This window comes from Leuciscus leuciscus (assembly GCF_965113295.1).
Source record: "Leuciscus leuciscus genome assembly, chromosome: 1".
In the NCBI taxonomy this organism is placed as follows: domain Eukaryota; kingdom Metazoa; phylum Chordata; class Actinopteri; order Cypriniformes; family Leuciscidae; genus Leuciscus; species Leuciscus leuciscus.
In genome coordinates this window covers 62,432,453-62,458,570 of record NC_138725.1, presented here as the reverse complement: position 1 = coordinate 62,458,570, position 26,118 = coordinate 62,432,453, and the positions used below count along the sequence as shown (strand labels likewise).

Below are 26,118 nucleotides of genomic sequence, written 5' to 3'. Positions count from 1 at the left end.
GATTTCCCACTTATTATATTTTATAAAAACAAAGAACAGGGTTTTGAATCAAATGGCCTCAAATGCCTTAAAATAATAAGTAATACATATTTAAATAATTAAATGTTTATTAAAATATTTCAAATTCAGGAATTGTACATGCCTTGCTCTCATCCTACAATCATGAAACAATCGTCAGAAAATGTGGGATTTTTTAAAAATTACATATTACATACTATTATTAGGTTTTATTTCAGAACCAATGTTTTTGAAAACTACTTTTCTAATATTCCAGTCTTTTCAATAACAAAATGACTACAATAACGCTTTTCTAAACGTGTTTTATTTTTTATGATACAATGCAATGTTTATTTTTTATTATATATTCTATAGTTTAGTTGTGATACTAAGGTAAGCACAAACACAAACCTTTCTGAAATTAATTATTTAGAGATGGGATGTCTTTATTGTAGTTATAAATATATAAGTACATGCATGTCAACACATGAAAATACTTTATATAACTCTAACAATAGTATAAAAATATAAGTTATACATTGTACTGCAACACCAAACCCAACACCATAAAACAGTAAATAAAGTTAAACTTTGGCTTATAAAAACTACGGCAAGGTAATACTCATTATTTCATTGACATTTAACCGTATGTTTGATCATAGTCTGAGCGCGCTGGATGTGGGATGTTTTCTATAAAAATGTAAGCAGATTCCATGAGAAGTGGGAGGTAGATGAACAGATGATTTTATAAGCAGAACAGATTCAGTCTTTGGTACCATTAATGCCCCCTCAAAGGTCAAAGTTCATTGTTGAAACGACTGCAGCGGCAGCATGTTTCAGGTTTTCAGGAACATCTCCCTGATGATCTGCCATGAGTCCTGCCTCACGGGCATGTTTCCATAGGTGGCTGTTTCCCACAATACCCTGCTTTCTTAAGTAACCTTGGCGGCAAAAGAGGGGTGGGGTACGACTGGTGAGGGACAGAAGGAAACAGGATTCTGAGGGAAAAGGACACATAGAAGCACATAATAAATGATTAAGTCCTGCAAGAACAGTTGCAAATGTTATTTTTCTGGCATATACACTTCTATTAAAAAATGTGGGGTCGGTTAGTGTTCTGAAAGTCTCTTATGCTCAGCAAGGCTGCATTTATTTGATCAAAAAAAATACAGTAAAAACTGTAATATTGTGAAATATTATTACAATTTAAAATAACTGTTTTCTATTTGAATATATTTCATTTATTCCTGTGATGTAAAGCTGAATTTTCAGCAGCCATTACTCCAGACTTCAGTCACATTCTGAATAAAAACATTAATAAAAAAATAAAAATAAAAAAATTAAAAAAAAACTTTACCGACCCCAAACTTTTGAACAGTGATGTAAGACCAGCAAACAAATGTGTGTTCTAAAAACGTCACGGGAACAGTGAGTTGCAATGTTCCTAAAACGTTCAAATGTCCCGTTTTCTTGTCGTGATTAAAACATAATTTAAGGTTATGTTAGTAACACGGAAATGTTAGTACAGCATTCTCTTAACCTTATTTTTGACTTACAATATAACATTCTTTGAACAAGCAAATACAAACTTTTGTATTGTAAAATATCCAGAATGTGGATATTCAGTGAATTTTATTGGCACTCAAATGTCTGGTACTGACCAGCATAAAAGGCCCTGAGGTCAGTTTGGAGGCAGTGCTCGAGGAAGCGTCTGAGAGGTTGGCTGTGTGATATGGGCTGATCCCATTCAGTCAGGAAGTCCTCGACCATGTGATGAACGGCCCCGGGTCGCGGTAGTGGCCAGCCAACTGGACGCTGTCTCATATCTTTCTCTATAGAAACATAAAGCACACTTATTTTAATATTCCAGTACATGGCTGTGGGACATCAACAGAAAGTCCAAAATATATTCTCAAAAACACTACAATCTCATATAATGTGAGAGATCAACAAAACATGTTAGAGAAGCTCTTCACCTGTAGGTAGTGAGTTGTAGTAATACAGGACGGGATGGAGGAAGTTGGACCTCCAGGCTTTGGTCCATTCTGACTCAGCCCGACCGGGCCCAAGCGTATCAGTCCGGTTTAGTCCATACTGCATGACCAAGACCAGAAGACCATGATCTGAGAGAGGCCGACCAGATAGAGCAGACAGCTGGGGCAGAGCCTGCAGGGGAAACTCCTCCAGATATTCACAGTAAGACCTGTGGAAGGAGGATTCAGAGCAGCCATATTTCATTTGACACACAATTACAGTCCCTTCAATATGTCATCACGGATAATCCTTGAGTTTTGTGTCCACTGGACGTTTAGAAAGACTTAAACTACTGTTGAAAGTTTGGGTTTGGAAAATAATACTTTGATTCAGGAAGACGCATTAAATTAAATTATTATGGTATTTAATCTTAAATTATTGAGTATTTCATCCGCAGAATGATTGACACCCAGATATGACATATTGTCTCTTGAAACATCTCTTACCCTCGCAGTAAAATGATGTCCCCAAGAACTGCAAACATTTGGTACGGTCCAGAGGCTTCATTCACCCTCTTAAGAATCCAAGACTGCAGCTGACTGATGGGTAATGTTGTAGCAGGCCAGGCAACGTTATGGTAACGTTGCTCCAGGATTTTATGAACAGCACGCACTGTAGTAGCAAAACAGAGAAACTTTAATATAACCTACATTCTTATGATGTGAAATCTTATGCTTAAGTGAGGTGTAATGCTTACCAGTGTAGCGGAACCCATGAACAAATCCACCAGCAGACGATCGGTAATCTCTGGAGTGGGCTGCCGTACCCAGGACAAACATGTTGGGCGTCCCTCTACCTTCATACCAGGCTGTTACTCCTGGCAAGCGGCCTCGGGCACCGCTGCTGTGGGGCGGCCGCGCAGATCTGGATAAATTATGAAAATACTTTGTCAATCTGAAAATAATTCACATTCAGAAACGTAATCGTTCAAATCTTACCCATCAAAAATGGAGAAGTTGAAACGGAAGCCCAGGCAGCGGATCACTCGGTCATACGGCTGTCTGAGGGAGAAGTTATCAGTGTGGTAACCGGGCAGATTTTGACCGGTGACCTCTGAAATGTTCTTGCCATTCTCATCATCAAGCAGTTCAGTAAGAGTTAAATACAGCGGCTGCTTTCCCACCACCGATGTTTGACTTCTTTTCTTTGCTGTTCTTCTTTTCCCACCATCTTTTCCTCTACGGACAATGGCGATATCCTCCAGTCTTCCCTCTACTAGACCATCTAGAGATTTCAACTGGTACGTGTCTAATAGCTCATTATTTACTGCCCTAAAAAAACAGAAATGTTAAAGTCACCATGAAATCAAAATGGACGATACTTGAATTCAGAACATTGCAGTGTTTATTATAAATGATTTATCCATGCATGTCATAATTATTTATTTTTTATTCACGTGCACCCTGCAAACAACATCTGCTCTCTTCAAGATGCGTGTCTCGATGGAGGGCGAGACTGAGGGGCCGTTTACACGACACCATTTTTAACTGAAAACATTCCATGCGTTTTTGGCCGTTCATTTACATAACGTTGGCGTTTTGAGGGCCTGAAAACACAAACATTGGAAAATGGGTTTCAAAGTGCAAGTTCTTAAAAACGATACCGTTACCGTAAATTTGTGAAAACGTGACGTCAAGCGTATTGCGTGTTCAGTCTATAGGCGCATAGTGTTTAATGTGACATCGCCAACTACTGGCCTGGCAGTTTAATAAAGTGTTTTAGTCGTTTTCGCGGATCCTTGTGAACTGGGATTGTTTTAACAACGTTGTTGCCTGTACGCGGAAAAAAGCAAAGGTAAAACTTTTCCGTGTTTAGTGCATCGTTTTCGTGTAAACACCCTAAATATCCTCACAACAAACTGGCATTCAGATCTGCCTTCATTTAATTAGCAACACCCAACTTCCTACAATCCAATCAATTCCCGAAGGACGAAATCCAGTCCCGCCCTACATTCTTTCTCATTCCAAAAGCCGTTTTACTTGGATATACTTCACAATATGGAAGAAAAGCCTATCGCAACTTCCATTTCATTCTGACTTTAATTTCAACTTAAGATATGTACAATTTGACTTAAGGTGCGGTAACATTAGCCAAATTCCATGGGCAAAAAAGGTCTATTGTCAATAGTATAGCGATGTATGAAGTAGGAATGTGCGAGAGACTGCTGTTAGCCGATATTGGAAATAAGTTTAAATTTTTTATTTAGCACATTTATGTTTTGCTTTATTTTATAATTATTTTTTACAAAGGCTATGTTCAATGTGGCTATGTGTGGGGATTAACCAACGAAAAAATAAATAATCAACCCACGGCAGCAACTTATAACAAGTAGCCCAATTCCACGGGACTTGGCAACACTGATTGTAATCATCCAATCAGTGCCCTCTGATTTTAGTGGAAGGGTCACGGATAGGTTTAGTGCTGTGATTATTTGAGAAGAATAGGATTGAAACGTAAATCCTACCCTGGATAAATGTGACCACAAAACCAGTCACATGGGTCAATTTTCTGAAATTGAGATGTATACATCATCTGGAAGCTGAATAAATACACTTTCCATTGATGTATGGTTTGTTATGATAGGACAATATTTGGCCGAGATACAACTATTTGAAAATCTGGAATCTGAGGGTGCAAAAAAAAAAAAAAAAAAAAAAAAAAAAAAAATTCCAAACATTGAGAAAATCTCCTTTAAAGTTGTTCATTTATGTTCGCGATTGTGCTGCATTCACTCAGAAAAATACATGTTTTATACAAATTACGGTAGGAAATTTACTAAATATCTTCATGGAAACATACTTAATATCCTAATGATTTTTGGCATAAAAGAAAAATCAATAATTTTGACCCATACAATGTATTGTTGGCTATTGCCACAAATATACCTGTGCGACTTGTGACTGGTTTTGTGATCCAGGGTCACAAATCACTTGTGAATTTTTGGTTGCAGACTTGAAAACATTAATTTAATGCATTTTGCAAAAAGTTGGACAGAGCGGATTAAATACCTGAGGTCCCCAACGTAGTGTGTCTGCCATGCGAGACGTACTGGGCTGGGACTATACAAGTGAATCCGGCTCGCTCTTCCCAAGATGCTTTGGGCTGTCTCAAAGGCGGAGTTTCCTTTGCCGAGGATTAACACAGCTTGTTCTTTAAACTCCTCGGGATCAGTGGGAATAGACTCATAACCCTCCACCAGGTCAGAGCCAAGAAAATCCACCTGCTGAGGAACCCAAAGGCCTGTAGACACCAACAGGACACTATAGAGACCAAAAAAAAAAAAATGTAATGAAATAAAACATGTTATGAAGGCATTTCAGAAAGCACTTGAAAATATTATTAAATAAAAATAAATGAATGTAGTTACTATACCTGCACTGATAATTGACACCATTCTGGTCGGACAGGATGTAGCCTCGGTTTCCATTAAATTCTGATGCTTTTATTTTCCCTATATCAGCTCCATATTTAACCTTCAGCCCCAGCTCTTTCTCAAACATTGAAAGGTAACGTGGGAAGTCATCAGCATTGGGGTAAAGCTCCCGGCTTATTCGCTGAAACAGGAGGTCGGGCCTGTCACTCAACAGGGAGTTCCAATCATGACGCAAGTTGAATTCCTTGTTCCGCCTCCCAGTGTATATTTTATTAATGCTGATGAGCTTTCTGTGCCGAGGATATCTGAAAGGAATACAGTAAAGAAACAATGGTTCAGCTTCAAGAAAGAAAGTTTGCAACCTATATAAATAAATGTTAAGATACTGAAAGCAAATGAGTTATATTGCATTATTTTTTAATTATGTTACATTAGATATAATTAAAACTACCATAAATGTATGTTTTACTCAATTACGTTCCGTTTTTACCGCAGTATTTTGCAATAATTTAGTTCACATTCCTAGTTGAAATTGCTGTAGCTCAGTTTAAGAAAACATCCTTTGTCATTCAGATTTTCACGTACATGTTGAAGAAGCTTCCAGGTCCCGTGTTTCTCTCTAGAATGATGTAATCTCTCTGGCTCCGTGACAGAAAGTAGCCCATCTGGAGCCCTGCAGGACCAGCTCCCAGCACACAGTACTCATGGCTCACGGTGTTGTTACGGCCATGAAGAGCAGAACCAGAAGTGGCCAGGGACAGGACACACAGGAGCCTGGAGAGAAGCTGAATCCCACTCATGAGGCCTTGGGATGGAAATAAAAACAGTAGTTTATTAGAGCCAGCCGCTCTACCTGTAATAAACGGTTCCCCTTTAAATCATTACTGATAATTAATCATGCATTTGTTCGGTTTTATTAAAACTAAAATTAACTGCAGATGGATACATGCTGAGAATAATAAGCTTTTAAACTATAACTACATCATATAATAAAGCATACACAATAAACACATAACTAAGAATAAAGGTAAACACAGTAATTGAGAATAGAAATACAAACTATAAAGTCATAGACATTATATAATACTTTTTTATATATAGGTACGTTTACTGATATATGGCTCCCCTGTTCCAATACTGGGGATGCGGCGGCAACATCCAACACATGTAAGAGCAAAAAACACAGTATAGTGTAAATATATTGGCATTAAATACACGTACCGTCAAATACAGCTGCTCCTGTGATCCTTTAGTAACAGAAAGTATGGAAATAAAAGGCAGGCATTTCGTAAACTACATCTTTGCGATTACACGGATTTCATAACATCTTCCACGGACAGAGCGTGCTTTTGACGTCACGAAATGGATGGACGTCTAACCAATGAGAGACCAGAGGGGCGTGAACTAAATAGTTCACGCCCACTTAAAAGCTGGTTCTGTTGATTCTTGTGGCATCAAAGTGTTTTGTTTTTATTTCCTGCGATTTTTTTATAAAAATGAAAAAAGTAGATTTTAGTTTGATACTTGATCGTTTTTTGAAAGTTACATTAAAACTGTTATTATGCACTCATCATTTATTTTTTCATTTTTTCAAATGCTTTCCAGATGTTTCGCTTTTATTGTTTTACCCTTGTCTCAGACCCAGACTTTCTTTATTATTTAATTGCGTGTATTTGCTTAACAAAGATTGCACGCATGTGTTGGACATTGTTGGCAGATAAATTAAACGAACTAGAATTAGTCGAACTAGATGAACTAGTCCTATAAAAGAGAGATTTTGTTTTAGAAAATATTTCAAATATTTTAAATGATGATTTTTTACTAAAATATGTATATTTAATAAACTGAAATCAAGATTTATTTTGAAATCATTAAAAAAAAAAGAAGCAAATTTTTGCATTAAACTACACTGTCATGTTTCTGAGATTTTGCTGTGTCATGTTTAGAAACACACCAACGAAACAGTACAGTCATGAAATCAACGTCAACTATAAAATTCACCATAATAAACGTTATTACTCTTAATAACAAACTTTGCAACACACTTTCTAACTTTCTAACCCATATAAACATATTTGACTGAAACAACTTATGTTGACCTCATGTGACTTTGTCATGAGAAACCATTGAGATTTCTCAGTCGAAAAAAGACTCCAGTCATGGTTAGTGTAAGCATGTGGAACTACCTCGACATTTTCACTTCCCTTTTCACTAAATCTAGTGACTCAGATGGTAAGGAAATCGTATAAAAACGAAGTGGCGCAGTTAGGGAGATCATAGCCTCTGTGGACACTGACTGAAGAACGAGAGACACAGCAACAAACACACACAAGGACATCGACATAGCAGGTAAGATGGTAAAACTTTATGTAAATATGTTACAGTGGACATTGTGACATTTTATAACAAATATTTGTTGTTTTAGGTATGGAATCCATGAAAAGCAAACCGAGAGATGGCACTGACAGGTAAAAATGTCTAACCACATTAATTTCATAGTGATTATGAGAACAGCATTTAAGCCTCAAGTAAATCATACCAAAAGTAGAAGCTACAGCAATTGCAGATGTAATGGATATATTGTTACAGTGCTAGATATACAGGCTAGATTATCTATTAAAAGCATAAGTATAAATCAGTGAGTGAGTGTGTCATGTGTTCTTTGCAGTGATCTGTCTGAGCAGATAAAAGCAGCCACTAAAGACAGTCATGTCCGAGCTGAGAACACACAACTGATGCTCAACTACCAGAGAGGACAGATCACGCAAACACAGTACAAGGTAAATATAACTGCACAAAGATCATATATTTCCAATCAGGACGCAAACAAACAATGGGGACTATAACATGTAAACAAATAGATTAACTAGCCTAACAATAAAGGGGTTTAAAATAAATGTTTTTAGGAAAATATGAGGAATTGTATTTTAAAACATTCTAAGAGCCTACAATATAACCAACTAAAAGTACCAAAAAATATCATGAGAGTGCTGAGGATTTTGGGGGCATGCAACATAGCAGTATGGTTTTTCATTAAATTAATAATGAAAATATTCATTAATTCTGTATTAAATTCTCCTTTATGAGTGGAGAACCACTCATCCTAACATAATAGGAAATAAAAAAGCCAGAGTCAGAATTTAGAATGAGTATTATCTTTCTTTGCAGAGGAATAATTCTGAACGCGCTCTCGCTTCCCGCTGTGATTTTGAAAGGATGAAGCTCCTTTAATATTTATTATTAATATTTTAATAAAATACTATTTTATATAGTAATCTAAAGTATTTTAAAATACCCTGTTTTATTATGGTACATGTCTGAAAAACCATACTGAGCTAATTTCCCTAAAGCGGATTAGGCAAAGTCTTGGACGAACTTTCGCTGTCAGTAGTGATTATTTTTGGTGAAATTTTTTCTATTTGCATGTGTTTTTTCTTTTTGCATGTGTTTTTTTCTATTTGCATGTGTTTTTTCTATTTGCATGTGTTTTTTCTTTTTGCATGTGTTTTCTTCAGTTGCTGCGCGTTGACCGAACTATAGGCTACTTTACAAAAAAAAAAAAAAAACACTTAGCCGAATGTGAATTTACAGATAATGTGCAAATTTAAGGCTATACATTTAAATGTATGAATTATACTACATATTGTTTGCAAAAAGTTTAAAATAGATTAAATATCTCTTAAACATATATCATCAGATTTCACACTATCAGTAATAATAATAAATAGTGTTAAGAAGTCTGAGAAACTTCAACAAGAAGTCAGTACTTTTTTCGTAAGGTTAAGTGGGGTTTTATATAGAACACTAGGGTTCTTGACTTAATTTTAAAGAACGCTTTATGACAACATGGTTGTATAGTCATAATACTTTAATGTTTAACAGGTTATTTAATTTTTTTCCTAGTAATATAGTATGTTTACGAGCTGTTTAATAAATTAAATAAATTACAAAATTTATTAAAACTAAATCCATAAAGTGATCCTAAGATGAGAACCCCTAAAAGGTTCTATATATGAAGCGTCTGACAGAACCCTTTAAGGTTCTATAGAACCTTTTCTTCTAAGAGTGTACTAACAGCTAACTTCATCTGTGTCATGTGTAATAATTTCAAGTTGCTCTCCATGTGTTTCCAGCTTCTGCTGTGTTCTCTGTATGAGATCTACCAAGCGCTAGAGGAAGAGCTGGACAGGAACGCTGACCATCCTTCTGTTCAGCCCATCTACTTCCCTCAGGAGCTGGCCAGACTGGAGTCTCTGGAGCTGGACCTGGAGCACTTCTTTGGTCCCCACTGGAGGAAGAGAATAACAGTGCCTGCCGCCACGCACAGATACGCACAGAGATTGAGAGAGGCGAGTGTGTCAATCATCTCTTTAAGTGGAATTCATGAGGATGTGAAATTTTGGCAGATTCTCATTCTAACTCAGCGCTCTCTGTTCCCTTTAGATTGGCAAGAACAGTCCGGATCTTCTGGTGGCACATGCCTATACACGCTATCTCGGCGACCTGTCTGGAGGCCAAGTGCTGGGCAAAATTACCCAGAAATCCTTGGGACTGAGCGGCACCAAGGGAATTTTATTCTTCTCGTTTCCTGGAGTGTCGAGCCCCAACAGATTCAAGCAGCTGTACAGGAGCAGAATGAACAGCATTGACTTAACAGAACAGCAGAGACGGGAAGTGCTGGATGAGGCTACCAGAGCTTTTGAGTTCAACATTGAGGTCAGCACTGATATCTTCTTTTATATTTTTATATATATATATATATATACATATATATATATATATAGGTCAGTTACATAAAAAAATTAAAAAAAAGGATGAAAATTATTCAGCAAGGATGCATTAGATTTATCAAAAGCAAGATATTTGTTACAGCTGAAAATTCAGCTTTGCCGCACAAGAATAAATTACATTTGAAAATATATTAAATTAGAAAACTGTTATTTTATATTTTAATATTTCACAATATAATTTTTTATTGTATTTTTAATCAAATTAATGCAGCCTTGGTGAGAATATAGAACTTCTTTGAAAAACATTAAAAAAATATTACTATGGATAGATGGATGGATGTAGAACAATAATCGATGGATGGATGGAGATAGAACGATAATCAATAGATAGATGGATGGATATAAAACAATAATCAATGGATGGATGGATGGAGATAGAACGATAATCAATAGATAGATAGATGGAATGATATAAAACAATAATCAATGGATGGATGGTTGGAGATAGAACGATAATCAATAGATAGATAGATGGAATGATATAAAACAATAATCAATGGATGGATGGATGGATATAGAACGATAATCAATAGATAGATGGATGGAATGATATAAAACAATAATCAATGGATGGATGGATGGAGATGGAACGATAATCGATGGATGGAGATAGAACGATAATCAATGGATGGATGGATGGAGATGGAACGATAATCGATGGATGGAGATAGAACGATAATCGATAGATGGATGGATATAAAACAATAATCAATGGATGGATGGATGGAGATGGAACAATAATCGATGGATGGATATAGAACGACAATCAATTGATAGATGGAATGATATAAAACAATAATCAATGGATGGATGGATGGATATAGAACGATAATCAAAAGATAGATAGATGGAATGATATAAAACAATAATCAATGGATGGATGGATGGATATAGAACGATAATCGATGGATGGATATAGAATGATAATTGATGGATCGATTATAGATAGACGGAGATAGAACGAGGGATAGATCCAAAAGTAATTCAAAGTCTAGACATTCTTACAAGAAAACGAGGTTGAAAAAAGTTGAGGCGCGACTTTAAAAGTTTGTTTTTATTTGTCATTTCAGGTTTTTGATGATCTTCAGAAAATGCTGAGCATCACAGAGGAAGCTTCAAGTGAGTATCAAAAAATAAGTCAAAAATGAGCTAGAAATAGTACATGTATACGGTAGTGTTTTTGTTACAATCTTGCTTTTTGTTTGTTTAGGTGAAAAAGGAAATGACGCAGCATCCAAAACTCCAAAAACCTTCTCCAACTCTCCGATGCTCCAGTTTGCATTAGGTGTGGGAATCACTCTGGCAACTGTTGGAATGGGAGTTTATGCTTTTTGATTCAGAACATTTTATACTCGTCTCTTAATACCACGACTAGGTCAAATCTAACCTAGATCTTTAACCAACACCAGTCATGGAGATTAGAAAACATGCACTCAGTAATAAATCAAGTTCATTTAAGTGATCCAAATAGTCATTTTTTTCACAAATAGTTTTAGACATAACTTAAAGGTATCATGTCAGCACAATTTTCCTTTAAAATATTTAACATTTTAAAATGTGCATTTACATTTATACATTTGGCAGATGCTTTTATCCAAAAATGTGTGTATTCAATGATTTTATCAGTCCATCAATGTGATTTTTTTTTATATGTATTCCTGAAAAATGCAATAAAATTGAACTTTAAAAAAACAAAACAATACTGATTTGTGTTTTCTGTTAAAAGAGACCAGAATATTAATTTCTTAAATTGCTTTATTGTTTCCATACAAAAGTCATATCTTTAGTTTGACAAGTGACATTAGATTTGTGGTGAACCATTTTGTTTTCAATGAAAAAACACACATTAAGACAGTAAAGCATAGTGTTGCTATGGTAGCATTTGAAATCATAGCAAGCTTTGACAGAGTAAGATAAGAATAATTACTCGCCAAACAGTTAGATTGATAAACAGGACATTTCTCCAGCGATAAGAGTGTCCAACACAACTATGTACAATAAATCTGAATTGTATATAATTTTTGCGGAGATGCGTTCAGATCAGATGTCCGGCTCTGCTGACAGGATTATGCGTGAAGCAAACACATCACCATCGCTCTACTTGACCCTGTAAAGAACCTTCCTCTGCATGCGGTGCTGCAGCTCACCCCTCCTCATCATCAGATGAAGGACCTTGTGAATGGCGTGTTCTGGGTATTTCTGTTCAGAGAAGAGGAGAATTTAACTGACGCTGTAACTAGTGAAGAATAGTGATGTGAGAAGTTGAGCTTCAACTCACCTGTTTGGTGAAATCCTGTATAATGCTGTGTTCAGACACCTGGGAGCCGATGGCGAAGCGTCTCTTCAGCTGTTTTTCTATGCGAGAGATCATCTCCTGATCCTCCTGAGTGGTGAATCCTTCCACACCTAACGTTACAGACATACATACATAAGACTCTCCAGCTACATTTAGAGAGGCTAGAAAGGGCAGGGGCTCAATGACAGTAATCCGGCTGGTTTTTACTGAACATTTTTGGTACAAATTCCACTGTTGTAAACATGGCTCATGATCATTTATCTGGCCAACATAGCTGAGGTTTTGTCAACTGAGAGAATGCGAGTTTAGGCGCATCAGATTAGAGATGTTAACCAATGACCGTTAACCGACTAAACGCTACTACAGTTAGCCATCTCATTCCAAGATCTTTTTGTGTGAAGTGAACAAATCCCTCACACTAAATTTTTCATAACTCGCCTGTTTTTACTTAAAGGAACACTCCACCGTTTTTTGAAATAGGGCTTATTCACCTTCTTTCCTACATTTAGATAGGTGGGCAAATGCATTTTTGGCTCAGTGCATGCATTGTTTTAGTTTGACAGGGTCGGCGCTAGCTTAGCATAATGAATGGAATCCTTTGTTGCCAGCTAGCATGTCCTGAGTAAAAGTGATTAAAAAACCCACCTAATTACTTCTTGTGGCCTGCGTATTCACAACAAGTACAAATAGCGATGCAGATTAACACTAGGTGATTTCCTATGCAGATTTTGACTTGGGACTATATTAGGGGGAAGCACAGGTGAAGCACTGCTACTTGGGCGCAGAGATATCACGCCCAAGTAGCAGTGCTTCGCCTGTGCTTCCCCCTAATATAGTCCTTAACCCTCTGGGGACCAAGCTGTTTTTGGGGCCCTTGAGATGTTCTGACATGCTCTGACATTTGTGCTTTTTTCAGTTATTTATAAACATGTTAATGGCAAAGGTGTAAATTCACTCTATATAGCACAAACAGGCCTACCATAATATGCGAGCAACATGTATGTAGATGTTTGTATTTTTAAGAGAATAATGTTTATGCGTGGTTATTTAAAAAAATAAAAATGAAAGTTGCTGAAATAAGACCACAAAACTCATACAAAATATGTGCCCACAAGACTTTTGACTAATGGATGTTTTCTCTTGGAGTTCTAGCTTCAAAATTATGTGAAAATAGTCTTGCTTTATCGTTCACAAAAAAAAAAATACATTGATTTAAATGGTGTAAAACAGGTTTTGCTTGGAAAGCCAATATGCGAGGGGGAGGAGTAGTTTACACCTTAGATTACCCAGTCCCACCCACTCTGCATAATGACTCTGCATAATTAGCCATTCATTCAGGTGTGACACTGACTGAGCCACAATGCAAGGACAAAATAGCCTATATATTTAGAAGAAGACTTATATTGACCATTTAAGATTTTGCTTACATCTATCTTGTAAATATGTTTTGCTATTTTATTAAAAAGGTTACAATTACAACAATAATAACAATTTCAGCAATATTTCTGCAAAAAAAGTACTCTTTCTTTGTAAAAAAAAAAAAAAAAGATTATAGGCCTACATTTTATCATATGTATTCATTAGTTTGAATATAGCCAACATTGGAACATCTTAGTCTATGACTTTATTTTTGACAAAATAGTATTTTATATATATGAGCAGAAAAGCTTATTTGATGTGACAGTATATTCTACAGTAAAAACTGTACCCAAATCTAGTCAACAAAATGTTGTCTTTCATACTTCGCCTGACTGTAACGCAGTAACTGTAACTGTAAAAGCAGTTTATTCTTTCACACACAGACGCGCGATTCATATTTAGGCTAAACAGTCTTTACAAATATGTACCCTTCATTCATCTCACAGAAACGCTATTCATATTATAGAAACGCGATTCATCTTTTTGTTTACATAAGCCTACAACGTTATTCCATAACGTTATTCCACATTAACACTTGAGAAAGGATAACTTAGCCTACCTCACTCCTCAGCGGGATCTGCTCCTCATATCAGCACGGAAAATTTTCTCCATAAGGTAGGCTATATTATGCCTCTTTGTTTACAGCTGATGTGGGGGCGTTTCACAGACTGAAATGGTTCTCAGAATTTGCGTTTGAATAGCACGCGCTCTCCGGGGCGTGGTCAAATTACTTTTGAATGGCTCCTAATGAGCTCGACTGGAGTCGCTCTCTTTTTATACAGATTACAGAAGCTGATAATATTTGTTTTTTATATAAATTACTTCATTTAAAAGCTGCGATCTCAAGCTTTATGCCCGTGGGTCTGTTTGCCTGTTTGACTGAATTTTCGCGGAGTTATAGATAATTTTCGAACGCGTTTCAAATGGGAGTTTACTGACAGAGAGAAGGCAGAAATAGCATCATGTTAGTTTTTCTTTATTTGTCAAAAAGCAAAACACTTTATTTGTATTGTGAGTATACAGAAAAAAAATAGAAACTGAACAGGATCGATTGATGTATTACACGAAAATGAAAGATCAAAATTAACAGAGCATTTTGTGTTTATTTTTCATTGCTAAAAAAAAAAACGAGCAAAACGCGCGGGCGCGTTTTTGGTCCCCAGAGGGTTAATATATAAGTCAATATCTGCCTAGGAAATCGCCTAGTGTTAATCTGCATCACTATTTGTACTTGTTGTGAATACGCAGGCCACAAGAAGTAATTAGGTGGGTTTTTTAATCACTTTTACTCAGGACATGCTAGCTGGCAACAAAGGATTCCATTCATTACGCTAAGCTAGCGCCGACCCTGTCAAACTAAAACAATGCATGCACTGAGACAAAAATGCATTTGCCCACCTATCTAAATGTAGGAAAGAAAGTGAATAAGCCCTATTTCAAAAAACGGTGGAGTGTTCCTTTAATAAACCAATAAAAACATTTTGGCGCGAGGTCACAGCGTTTGGGTTCGCGTTAGACCTGCCTTGGCCGGTGCGTCTTTTACGCATTCTGAAGGTGCCCGTTTTATCCATTGGTTTTATCGTGTTGCAGTCTATTAGGCAACATTCCGCATAAGATGGGCTTAGATTTGGAAAAACATTACATCTACATTTCAGTGGTAACGGGTAAGGTGATGATGATCATCATCTTTCTTTATTATTGTAGCACTACCTCAAACTAAAGCGGCGTCTCTTCGGAGCTGTCATTTTCTTAAATGAGCCGCGGCAATGCTAGACATACGCCTTTATTTTCAACGCGATCACCTTGTACCCAAACCATTTCGAAACTAAGGAGCCATTTGTCCTCCGATTACATACAAGCTCCTCGGCGCCGCGTTTGCGGGACTCACGTTTCGCGCTGTAGGGGATTTAAAAAAAGTGACATGAGTGGAAGGGCAGCGCCGGCCCGGGGCAGTGTGTGGCGCGGCTCGAAATGGCTGTTATTTAAAATAGCGCAGCATATTTTAAACTAATCGGTTAACCGGTTTCAACCGGCTAATGAGGCTCGGTGGTCGGTCAAGAAATTTTTTCGTTTTCGCATCCCTACATCAGATACAACAGGCTGAAAATGGCAATAAATAAACCACTGTTTATCAACATACATATACACTATATAAATGATCATTTATTTCTGTGATGCAAAGCTACATTTTCTGTCTATTCTCTGCTTTAGAGACCAATACACTTACCGGAGAGACTGCCGGACATAGCCGCGTCTAGCGTGGACACCTGGAAGAGTCTCAGAGCCTCGTCCACCTCTTCCTCTCCAGCGATGGGCTGCAGCTTCATCTTAGCCAGAGACTCTGCAATGCGCACCACGGCCTCCAGCTGCCTGCAGGACGACAAATGATCAACCACTTTATAATAACATAGCCAGACAAGTGCTATGTTTGAAATGAGCAATGGTACTGCATACAGACTGGTGAATATGCCACTGGGCTCCTGTATGTAAATATACACTTTGAGGGACAAAATGAGTAAAAACAGGTTCCATATTCCTGAATTCAGTTGTTACCTGACAGTGATGGGGATGGACGCACGTCTGTCAATCTCTCTCTCATGTTCCCTTGCTCCGCTTCTCATCACCACATATCTGTTCTTCAGTTTCTCTGCGGCGGCCGCAGACAGGCGGGGTCCACATTTCCTGTTAAAGAGTCGACAACGCATTTAACTCTAATGACAACACTATGTTTCCATCCAAAGCTGCGAATTTAAAGGGGTGGTTGATTATGATTTCACTTTTCTAACTTTAGTTAGAGTGTAATGTTGCTGTTTGAACAAACAACATCTGCAAAGTTACAACGCTCAAAGTTCAAAGCAAATATCTGTATCTAATAGATATTTGCTTTTAAAGAAATTGTTTTTTTAAGGACTACAACAAACGGCTGGTAGGGACTACACGACATTCCTCCTCGGTTAGTGACATCACCAACCCTAAAATGTACATAAACCCCGCCCCCAGAACACAATTTAAAGATTATCATGACAGAATATGCTAATCAATGACTAGAAAATAGTTAACTTCACATCAGCTGCATAAATTTATCAACTAACCATTCAGAAATGTCCTGTTGCATTCTACATGTTGTCACTTCTTGAGTTTCTCCATTATTGTCCGACTCCAGTTTAAACATAAAAGGCTAAAAGTTTTGAAATTTTCAGTGCATGTCTGTGTGAGGTAAAAGGACACAAGATGTTGAAGCTCCGCCCTCTGTGACGGAAGCAGCAGCTCATTTGCATTTAAAGGAACAGACACAAAAACGGTGCGTTTTTGCTCACCCTCAAAAAGTTACAATTTTAACATGCTATATAAAAATATCTGTGGGGTATTTTGAGCTAAAACTTCACATACACACTCTGGGGACATCAGAGACTTATTTTACATCTTGTGAAAAGGGCATTATACCACCCCTTTAACTTATTCATAAAATTGGAATATTGCATAAAACAGGGAAATTGGCTCAAAACATCTGTAATAAAAACAGAACTTGCTGCACTCGGGGAAGCCACTGTGGCTCTTTTTCCCTCCATCTTAAATGACTTGCATCTCAGAGCACATAGACGAAACGCAATAAACGCCATCATGTTATCTTGAACTCGGATGCTGGTGCTTGTGAACGCAATCATGCGAGACGCTTCAGAGAGAATTAAACCAAATCATTCTGATGACAGACTTTTGCTCAGGCATTTCAGAATGACCGAACCAACATTCGAGATGCTGTGCAATAAAATCAGTCGGTGGTTAGTCCAATCACATTCTCTGTTGAGGCAAAGTCAAGTGAATTTTTTTGTTGTGCATCGAGGGACTTGTGTTTCCATCAGTTTATATGCCTGTCTTCTTAAATTATCTGTCTCTATTGAGCGCACGTTTTTTATGCACATTTTTTTAATTTATGTGCATCTTTGCGTTTCCATCCAGAGTTTTTTGTGTCATATCACAAAATTCCCATAAAAAAAAGTGGATGGAAACTGCTACTAATGAATGAGGTTTCACATTGCGTTTTTGGACTTGGACCCAGACTTACACTCGAGAGTAAGCAACGTATTTCTTCAGCATGGCCAGAGGAATCTCTCCCTCGACTCCCTCCGTCTGCGTCCGAGCGCTCAGGTGAACGTTCATCACATGCCGGGCCAAAGTCTACATAAAATCACACAGGCATGCGTATTAGCTAACATGAAATCATTTAAACATGTAAAACTCTTCAATTAACTTTAGTAGTCTTTAAGCAGCACCATGTCTCGCTGTTGGTCGTGATGGTCTTTGATGATGAAGATCATGTCGAATCGAGACAGAATGGTGGGCATGAAGTCGATGTTGTCCTCTCCCTTCGTATCATCCCAGCGGCCGAACACAGAGTTGGCGGCGGCCAATACCGAGCAACGGGAGTTCAGAGTGGTGGTGATGCCAGCCTTTGGGTGAAAACACAAAGAATTGATGAGTCTGTCTGTTTGAAGAGACCGTAAGCTGAAGAAATAGTGGATGTCTATTGGTGAGTACAATGCAGTGATAAATGTCTGGTACCTTTGCAATAGAGATGGTCTGCTGCTCCATGGCCTCATGGATGGCGACGCGGTCATCCTCTCTCATCTTTTGAAAAGAAAAACTTTCATAAGCATTTCATTAGACTGCATGAACACATCATTTAAGATCAGGAAATCCAAACTGCTTAGAGGAAGTCCAACCTTGTCAAACTCATCGATGCAGACCACTCCGCCATCCGCCAGCACCATGGCACCTCCCTCCATGATGAAACCACGAGTGACGGGGTCTCGAAGAACCGAGGCTGTCAAACCAGCGGCACTGCTGCCTTTACCAGAGGTGTAGACCTAACCGACAGAGACGGACGTTTTAATCTGATTCTCATTCACAGGAAACAATTTCATTCATGCATTTAGCAGACGCTTTTATTCAAAGAGACTTACAAGAGGAACATAGCATAAAAAAAGATTTATATATCTGAAAGGAAAATGAAGACTAATTGATTCATTTCAATTAAAATTGTAAAATAATATATAATGCATTCCATATTAAATGCTTCTATATAACATTATTAAATATAAATCACTTACAATAGATAAAATATACTGTCATAATTCTCCATTAAAGGAAACAATTATGGGATTAAAAGAGCAATGAATACCGATTACCTGCACATACATATATTTTTCATTTTTCAATTGTATTAATACATTTAAAATTGTATGCATGTAATGCTATTTTAAATATACTTGAATTTAATAACATTGTATTATTTATATATATATATATATATATATATATAATAAAATAATCTGCATGTCATGTTGTATAAGAAATAAATATATATTTCTTTCTTATACTATATGACATGCAGATTATTTTATTTATATATATATATATATATATATATATATTAGTGGTGGGCCGTTATCGGCGTTAACGTGCTGCGTTAACGCGAGACTCTTATCGCGCGATAAAAAAAATATCGCCGTTAATCTATTCTCCAAGTTGGGTTGGGAGATGGCTCTATACTACACAAGCTATGATGACGCAATCTACCCGCGGCCGCGAGGTAAACCCGGCTGCAACGCATATTCGTCGTCATCTTAAGTAAACACGGCTGAAAGTGAAAGCTGGTGAAAAAGATCGGTGCAACATCCATTATTTGGACTTGGTTCGGGTTTAAGCCGTCAGACGAGCAGCAGCAAACTATATACAGAGTGTGTGGGGTAACAGTTCGGTAAGTTAACACACGACTAGCAGCTAATCCGTTCTACCACCTCAAATTCAAAACGAAACATGATATCACTGAATACCAAAGACGCGCGCGCGCCAGTATCGTGCGCACAGACAGCACGCCAGAATACAGTTATCTTTCGTGCTTGAACTTACAATAACACACACAATTATGCCAAAATGTCCGTTTTGTCGAGTATCTTCATAACATAAGAGCTGTCTTATGATGAACGTCAAGAGTTGTGAAAGAATGAGGCGCGTGCGAGAGCCGCGTCTCCGTCAGCTGGTCTTAAAGAGACAGCAGCCAATAAAGCTTTCTGTCAGTAAAGTTAATCAAAGAACAAAAAGAACAGAGAAAAGGACTCACTGCTGTTGACTAAAGTTTTTTTTTTTTTTTTTTTTGCTATAATAAGGATTAGTCTATATTTAATTTATAATTTATGCAGTGCAGTTTGACAATTTCGGTATATGTCCTAGGTCTACCTGTTTGACAGGCACAGGTAAATATGACATTTATTTTTAACTCTTGTATTATTGAGACAAATAACAATATTGAATTTATTTTAATTTGAAAACACAGTGCATTTAGTTGTTGTTTCTAGTTTGAGTTGAGAAATGGGCTACAAATTTCAGCATTATCACTAATCTGTGTGTGCATTTTACTTGAGAAATAAGCAAGTTAACTCATGAAACCATTTGTTTACTATATCGCAATCGCATATCGCAATATTGACCTCAATAATCACAATATGACATTTTCCCCAAATCGTGCAGCCATACTTTTCAGAAAAATGTATTTCGTATCATTGTCTTGTGAACTAGTCATTCAGCTTTTGATCAATAGTGATTGGCATGTTAAATCCCACACCTGGTGTGTGTTCCTTTGGAGGGTGTGGTTGTCAGGTAGGGGAGGGGGCCCATGAGCTTCAGTGCCCAGGGGCCCCTGGGGGTACTAATCCAGCCTTGCTTAGTGGTGTAGCACATCATCTCGATTTTAAGAATCGTTGTTGTGTTTCTTTTTAACTGAATCAGACATCAGTTAGACAATATTCTAATTTTAAATTTGGGGTTTCATAAGCTCCAAGCCATAATAAACATTAGACCTACTTAAGTCTCTGCAGCTAGTGTACTTAAATTTTATTTATCTGCAAAATGATGTTGTGTACTTACAGTTTTGCACAATATATGTTCTCAAAACTACATACACCCTTTAAAAACAAAAACATTTAGCAGTTGTTTAGCATGGGTCTGTGTATTCTGTTCTGAAATGGTTTTATTATAATATACTGTAAATCGTTATCGCAAGAGGCTGCAATGTATATCACAATATAGATTTTAGGCCATATCGCCCATCTCTAATTGATAGCCTATAGTAGTTGATAATAACATTGGCCTACCTAATGTTGCCTACGGACGGTAACAGTACAGTAGTAACCTTTTACAGTCTATGAGTAGAACAGCTTTCTCAAGCAGTTTATGATGCATTTTGGAAACAGGAGATGAGCCCCTGGTCTAATGCGCCACCTGGCTTGAGAAACCCGTTCTCAAAGACTTACTTTTATAGTCATTATTTGGGTAGCACACATATTCTGAATGCCTTCGGCAGAATTCAAATGAGCCATTTTAATCTAGATTAATCTAGATTAATTTCAAAATTAATCTAGATTAATCTAGATTAAAAAAATTAATCTATGCCCACCTCTAATATATATATATATATATATATATATATATATAACATTAATATATTATACAACATCCTGCATGTATCAGATATCTTTAAATAGGAATACATTAATGTAAATAATTCCTTGGCCACAAATATTTTATAACATGGCAAAGAGCTGCATGAAAATTTTTCACAAAAAAAAAAAATCTCCTCTTATGTTTCACACATAAAGAAAGCCATACGAACGAGATGAGGGCAAATAAATGATGGTCCATCTTTATCATAATCTTACCCCAATGGGAGAACATCTCTCCACAAACTTCAGCAACTGAGACTTGGCTGTGCCTGGATCTCCCAACATCAACAAGTTAATATCACCTCTGCGCGTCAGACCATCAGGCAACCTGACAAAGGCCATTTTGAGCAAATTAGAAAGGTAGCGGAAAAAACCAAACGCAATGTGAAGAGGCGACAGTTTCTATGCAGTCTCACCTCTTCCTGGAGCCCCCAAACAGAAGACACGCTATGGCCTTCTTCAGGTCATCGCTCCCGTAGATGGACGGGGCGAGAGAGCGAGCGATGGAGTCGTAGACGGCGGGAGAGGAAGCCAGAGCCCTCAACTCCTCTTCCTCCTGAGGGGAGACTGAACTAGTGGCTCCACGGCCTGAAAGACGGTGAGAAAGTCATGAGAATGTCTAAAGAGAGATGTTGTTTCAACCCAAGACAAACGTTTTCCCAAAAAGTTCTGCACATGCTCACCTGCTCCTTCAGTATCCACTTCAATGCCGACCACACGCAGGTACGCTGCTCGGATGCCCACACCCGCGCCCTTATCACGACCTTTGGATTTGGCTTGAGCCACCTTTTTGATGGAGTAGATGCCCATGACGGTTACTCTGTTGCCTGGCACTACACGGTCACACAAGTACCTGGGAGGTAAAAGTCATGGATTAGACACCCTGCAGACAAAACATGCATGATGACAGCATGAAGCTGTGGGGGCGTGTGCATCCACCTGTCGCAGTAGAGCTGCATGTGTCGTGGCATCTCCCCGTGGGGAACGGCATCCGGTGCTTCCTGCAGACGCTGAGTCTGGAAATCCACACACACGCACCGGTCCGGAATGATGAAATACGGATCCACAGGGCACTTGACACGGCCCGCCTGCTCGCTGCGGGACAAAAAAAAGACAGGAAATTGGTATAAAAACATGCCCAGTCTCTGTATCTAGTAGGGCTAGGTTGATAACGTCAATTTATTGAGTTTAATTGATGTATTACACATTATTTGTCGTGCACCTCCCACCCAAAAAGCACAATCTTTGTTCGTACTTTTGATAAAGTCACAGCTTCCAAATTCTGTCTGTTATATCACGAAATCCAAACAAATACCATTTCGGAGCTCTTTAATGTGACAGATCGCTGTAGCCGCCTTATTTCAATGTTAATTTAATTTAAGGCGCCATTTACACGACACCAACTACACTCGGAAAGCTTTTTATGCGTTTTGGCCGTTCATCTACACGAAAACGACGTTTTGGGGGCCTGAAAACAGGTTTTAAAGTGCACATTCTTGAAAATGATAGCGTTATTGTCTGTTAACTATAAAAATGCAAATTTGCGAAAACGGTGACGTCATGCAAATGTGTTTTACCTGTTCAGTCTATAGGCAGTATAGTGACATCGCCAACTACTGGCCTGGCATGAATACAGCGTTTTTAGTGGTTTACGCAGATCTGTGCGAACGGGATTGTTTTGACAACTTTGTCGTCAATGACAAATACATTTTTTAACAGTCACTTGTCGCCACCTACTGGTGTAATGATTTTATTGACAAATCTTTATTTGAAGCATCAAGTCACTATTTTGATCGCTTCATCAGTGTTTATATCCAAACAGAATGCAGTTTTCATACCTATACATACCAGCTGATCTTTATGGATCAGCGGCAGCACTAATGCAGATTTTAATGTTCGCTGTGATCATACTTGGCTTAAAAGACACAGGCAAATCGTTGTCATTTAGGAGTAAAATCACGTGGGTGTCAAGATCGTGATCTTTTAACGATTAATCCTGCAGCTCTAATTACACATCTATAAGAGAGTCTTTAAAATTACTTCTAGTAAAATATCATTTGTAACACCTTAATAACTATACATTTTGCATTTTACAAGCAACTAACAATAAACAAAATCCTAACCCATTTAGGGTTTTAAATGAGTAATTTCACTGTTACAAAGACACCATAAAATGAAGTGTAACCAAATCATTTTATAAGACCATCTTTGTACTGATAATAATAAGTCTCCTGATATTGAAAATTACATTTAGACCAAAAATATGTTTTACAGACAAGTTAGTGCAAGAATATTTCTAAACAGAATGAAGTGTGTTAAAACTAAACTGCGTATTTGGCAAGATACTCACGTGTTGCACTTGCGGGGCAGAGCGTAACCCTGCAGTCCCGGTGGCAGAGGGATGTTACTGATGACCGCTCTGCATCCGCGGCACTGAAGACACACTCTAGTGGCTTTGGCCCTCACGGCCGTAGAGGATATGATTATACCGGGAATCTTCACGAGACGTGACACCTGCTCCGACTGCAAAAGATGATGGAGACAAGTAGAAAATAAACACTTTACCTAAAATGCCAATTGTTTTCACTGTAGCTGTATGGATGCGGCGCACTAAGGCACAAATTAAGAGTAAACAAATACTCCATATGTTTTCATTTTTAATTGTCAAATTTTCTCACTTTCAGGTTGCGGATGGAGGACGGGTGGGCGTCGCTCTTCAGCATGACCTGTATGTCCTGTACGGTCTCTTCTCCTAGTGGCCGTGGACGCGTGACCTCATCAGCCACTTCCTGCGCCGCCTCCTCCAACTGTCAATCACAGAGCAACATCATTAAAGGGAAAACCTTATAAACAACAATGTTCAAATTGGACTTTTTGTATTTCATAAATATAACACAGCATCCTGGAAAGTCATAAACACAATAATAAATTAAAGTTATTTATTAATAAACTCAGTAATCATCTGAAATTACATTAAATGTGTAAATAGCTGATTATTAATGTATTACTGTGGTTTAAACTTACTATTAAATATTTAATAAAAAATAGAATGAAGTAATTACTTAAAATCGTATGCTAAAAAAAGTCTTGCATTTCCAATATCTATGTGAAAAGTTATTTCTGTAATTCTGTCCTTACCAAAGGCAAATTGTCAGTAGGAAGTTTGTAAAGACAGTCTGACAAATCTTCATCAAAACTGGCCAAATCCTCCATCTCCACCTCAATCCAGTACTCTCCCAAAGTATAGTGCCTCTTGAGCTCATCTCTGTGGGGGAAAATACATTTAACAATGGAGCGAAGCATTAGAAAGATAGAAATAGCATATGAAGATGATAACCCTAGTTCAAAAAGGTACGTTTTATGTACACAGTTCACTTTATTAGTGCAAAGTAGCGTTAGGGAATCATTCATTTTAATCAACTTGATTCTTTCGAACGGTTCCGATCACTGAACCGATTCAAAAACGATTCCGTCATACAAAACATGTTCCGAAACGGTTCTACCGGTTCTACTGAATCACTCAGAACGATGCATATTGCACATAACTCCAAGATAAATCTACAAAAAATGTATATGGATTATGGAAAAAGTGGATATATAAAGACATAAATATATAATGTGCAACGACTACACAGGGAAACGGTAACGTTAGCTATACATTGTGCAAAACTTATAGTGAAAAAAAGAATCATCACCAGGACGCAAGCAAACACATCTGATATCACAATACCTGTATTTGTAGGTGAATCCAGTGCGATCGGTGCCGACCCTAAATTGTCTCAAGAACTCACGAAACTTCTTTTTGATCTGGCTGCGTTTCAGGACCCCCTCATCGCCAATGCCTTCCCCTCCACCGAAACTGTCACTATAATAAACTCCTGGATCATCAAAACCCGACATTTTGCAAATGATCTGGAGAGGACTCCTTGTAACAAACGATTAATAAAATATCACTTCAAAAAGTGCAGTGAAGTCTTAAGTTTTGCTACTATTCTGTGTCGGTCAGAATCAACAATGTGTTCCCCTGTTACACGCGCGCTGACTTTCGCGGCAAAACCTCTAGCCCTGCCTTGCGCTGAAGCCAGACTCCGCCCTCAGTGACTTTTCCGTCCCGCTTATTGGTCCACAAGCATTTATGACGAGTTGCGTCACGAAAAAGGCGCTAGCAAAGCGAAGCACTGGCGGGAAAAACACAAAGCGAAGTGCAGGGACCGGAACTAGTTGTTCTGCTTGGCGCGGAATATCAGCATGGTTGAAGACTTGTTAGTTTACGGTTAACAAAACCTTATTTATATGAAAATAAATGTTAATAATGATAAATAGTCATATCAAAGAAAAAGTAACATAATGCCGAAATGATTGTTGTGTATATATAGTGGAGACTGGGCTCAAAAACCACAATGACATACATTCAGACAAGACTCAACTATATAATGAAGATAGATTTTATCTGAAAGCTTGAACTGTAATCTCAGAATAACAGTATTAGGCATAGAGGATGTTATATACATTTATTACAGCATTTATTAGCCAAAACATTGTTTTGACTATTGTTACCTTCTAATTTTTGTGGTTTCATGAATTGTTCAGTGTTCCTTAATTGCTTTACTATTTATATAATTAAAAAGCCTATATTAGGCTGTTGTGACATAATGACAGACTCCACTGTGACAACATGCCCCACTATTGGACTGTTGCTTGAAGAAATGT

General features: G+C 37.7%; 3 protein-coding genes across 3 annotated transcripts; 1 reads left to right on the top strand and 2 right to left on the bottom strand.

The window, feature by feature from the left end:
* Positions 1 to 418: 418 nt before the first annotated feature.
* Positions 419 to 6,756, bottom strand: foxred2 (FAD-dependent oxidoreductase domain containing 2). Its single transcript, XM_082166552.1, has 10 exons — positions 6,626 to 6,756; positions 5,990 to 6,209; positions 5,404 to 5,709; positions 5,040 to 5,291; positions 2,970 to 3,302; positions 2,729 to 2,895; positions 2,478 to 2,643; positions 1,974 to 2,200; positions 1,659 to 1,829; positions 419 to 995 (listed from the first exon to the last, which is right to left on the bottom strand). The coding sequence occupies exons 2-10, from the start codon at positions 6,202 to 6,204 to the stop codon at positions 787 to 789; spliced, it is 2,046 nt and encodes a 681-aa protein (XP_082022678.1). The 5' UTR covers positions 6,205 to 6,209; positions 6,626 to 6,756; the 3' UTR covers positions 419 to 786.
* An 844-nt stretch (positions 6,757 to 7,600) lies between these two features.
* Positions 7,601 to 11,835, top strand: hmox1a (heme oxygenase 1a). Its single transcript, XM_082162306.1, has 7 exons — positions 7,601 to 7,753; positions 7,830 to 7,872; positions 8,073 to 8,184; positions 9,538 to 9,753; positions 9,848 to 10,120; positions 11,265 to 11,313; positions 11,405 to 11,835. The coding sequence occupies exons 2-7, from the start codon at positions 7,832 to 7,834 to the stop codon at positions 11,527 to 11,529; spliced, it is 816 nt and encodes a 271-aa protein (XP_082018432.1). The 5' UTR covers positions 7,601 to 7,753; positions 7,830 to 7,831; the 3' UTR covers positions 11,530 to 11,835.
* Positions 11,836 to 11,931: 96 nt separating this feature from the next.
* Positions 11,932 to 25,468, bottom strand: mcm5 (minichromosome maintenance complex component 5). The gene is made up of 16 exons (XM_082162081.1): positions 25,139 to 25,468; positions 24,547 to 24,673; positions 24,087 to 24,215; positions 23,759 to 23,931; positions 22,348 to 22,503; positions 22,092 to 22,261; positions 21,825 to 21,996; positions 21,625 to 21,736; positions 18,631 to 18,774; positions 18,470 to 18,535; positions 18,181 to 18,357; positions 17,973 to 18,085; positions 16,463 to 16,591; positions 16,137 to 16,279; positions 12,473 to 12,600; positions 11,932 to 12,393 (listed from the first exon to the last, which is right to left on the bottom strand). The coding sequence occupies exons 1-16, from the start codon at positions 25,306 to 25,308 to the stop codon at positions 12,292 to 12,294; spliced, it is 2,211 nt and encodes a 736-aa protein (XP_082018207.1). The 5' UTR covers positions 25,309 to 25,468; the 3' UTR covers positions 11,932 to 12,291.
* Between the last annotated feature and the right edge of the window lie 650 nt (positions 25,469 to 26,118).

What these genes read in the sequence shown, in the direction of transcription:
- foxred2 (XM_082166552.1), bottom strand. Translation starts at nt 6,204, where the DNA reads ATGAGTGGGATTCAGCTTCTCTCCAGGCTCCTGTGTGTCCTGTCCCTG. An exon ending in CACTACGTTGGGGACCTCAG is followed by an intron (nt 3,303 to 5,039) that starts GTATTTAATCCG and finishes CTGTTTTTTTAG; the next exon opens with GGCAGTAAATAATGAGCTAT. An exon ending in CTACAACTCACTACCTACAG is followed by an intron (nt 1,830 to 1,973) that starts GTGAAGAGCTTC and finishes ATGTTTCTATAG; the next exon opens with AGAAAGATATGAGACAGCGT.
- hmox1a (XM_082162306.1), top strand. Translation starts at nt 7,832, where the DNA reads ATGGAATCCATGAAAAGCAAACCGAGAGATGGCACTGACAG. An exon ending in CCGAGAGATGGCACTGACAG is followed by an intron (nt 7,873 to 8,072) that starts GTAAAAATGTCT and finishes TGTTCTTTGCAG; the next exon opens with TGATCTGTCTGAGCAGATAA. An exon ending in CATCACAGAGGAAGCTTCAA is followed by an intron (nt 11,314 to 11,404) that starts GTGAGTATCAAA and finishes TTGTTTGTTTAG; the next exon opens with GTGAAAAAGGAAATGACGCA.
- mcm5 (XM_082162081.1), bottom strand. Translation starts at nt 25,308, where the DNA reads ATGTCGGGTTTTGATGATCCAGGAGTTTATTATAGTGACAGTTTCGGT. An exon ending in AGACCATCTCTATTGCAAAG is followed by an intron (nt 18,358 to 18,469) that starts GTACCAGACATT and finishes TTTCACCCAAAG; the next exon opens with GCTGGCATCACCACCACTCT. An exon ending in TATGTCCGGCAGTCTCTCCG is followed by an intron (nt 12,601 to 16,136) that starts GTAAGTGTATTG and finishes CTGTAACGTTAG; the next exon opens with GTGTGGAAGGATTCACCACT.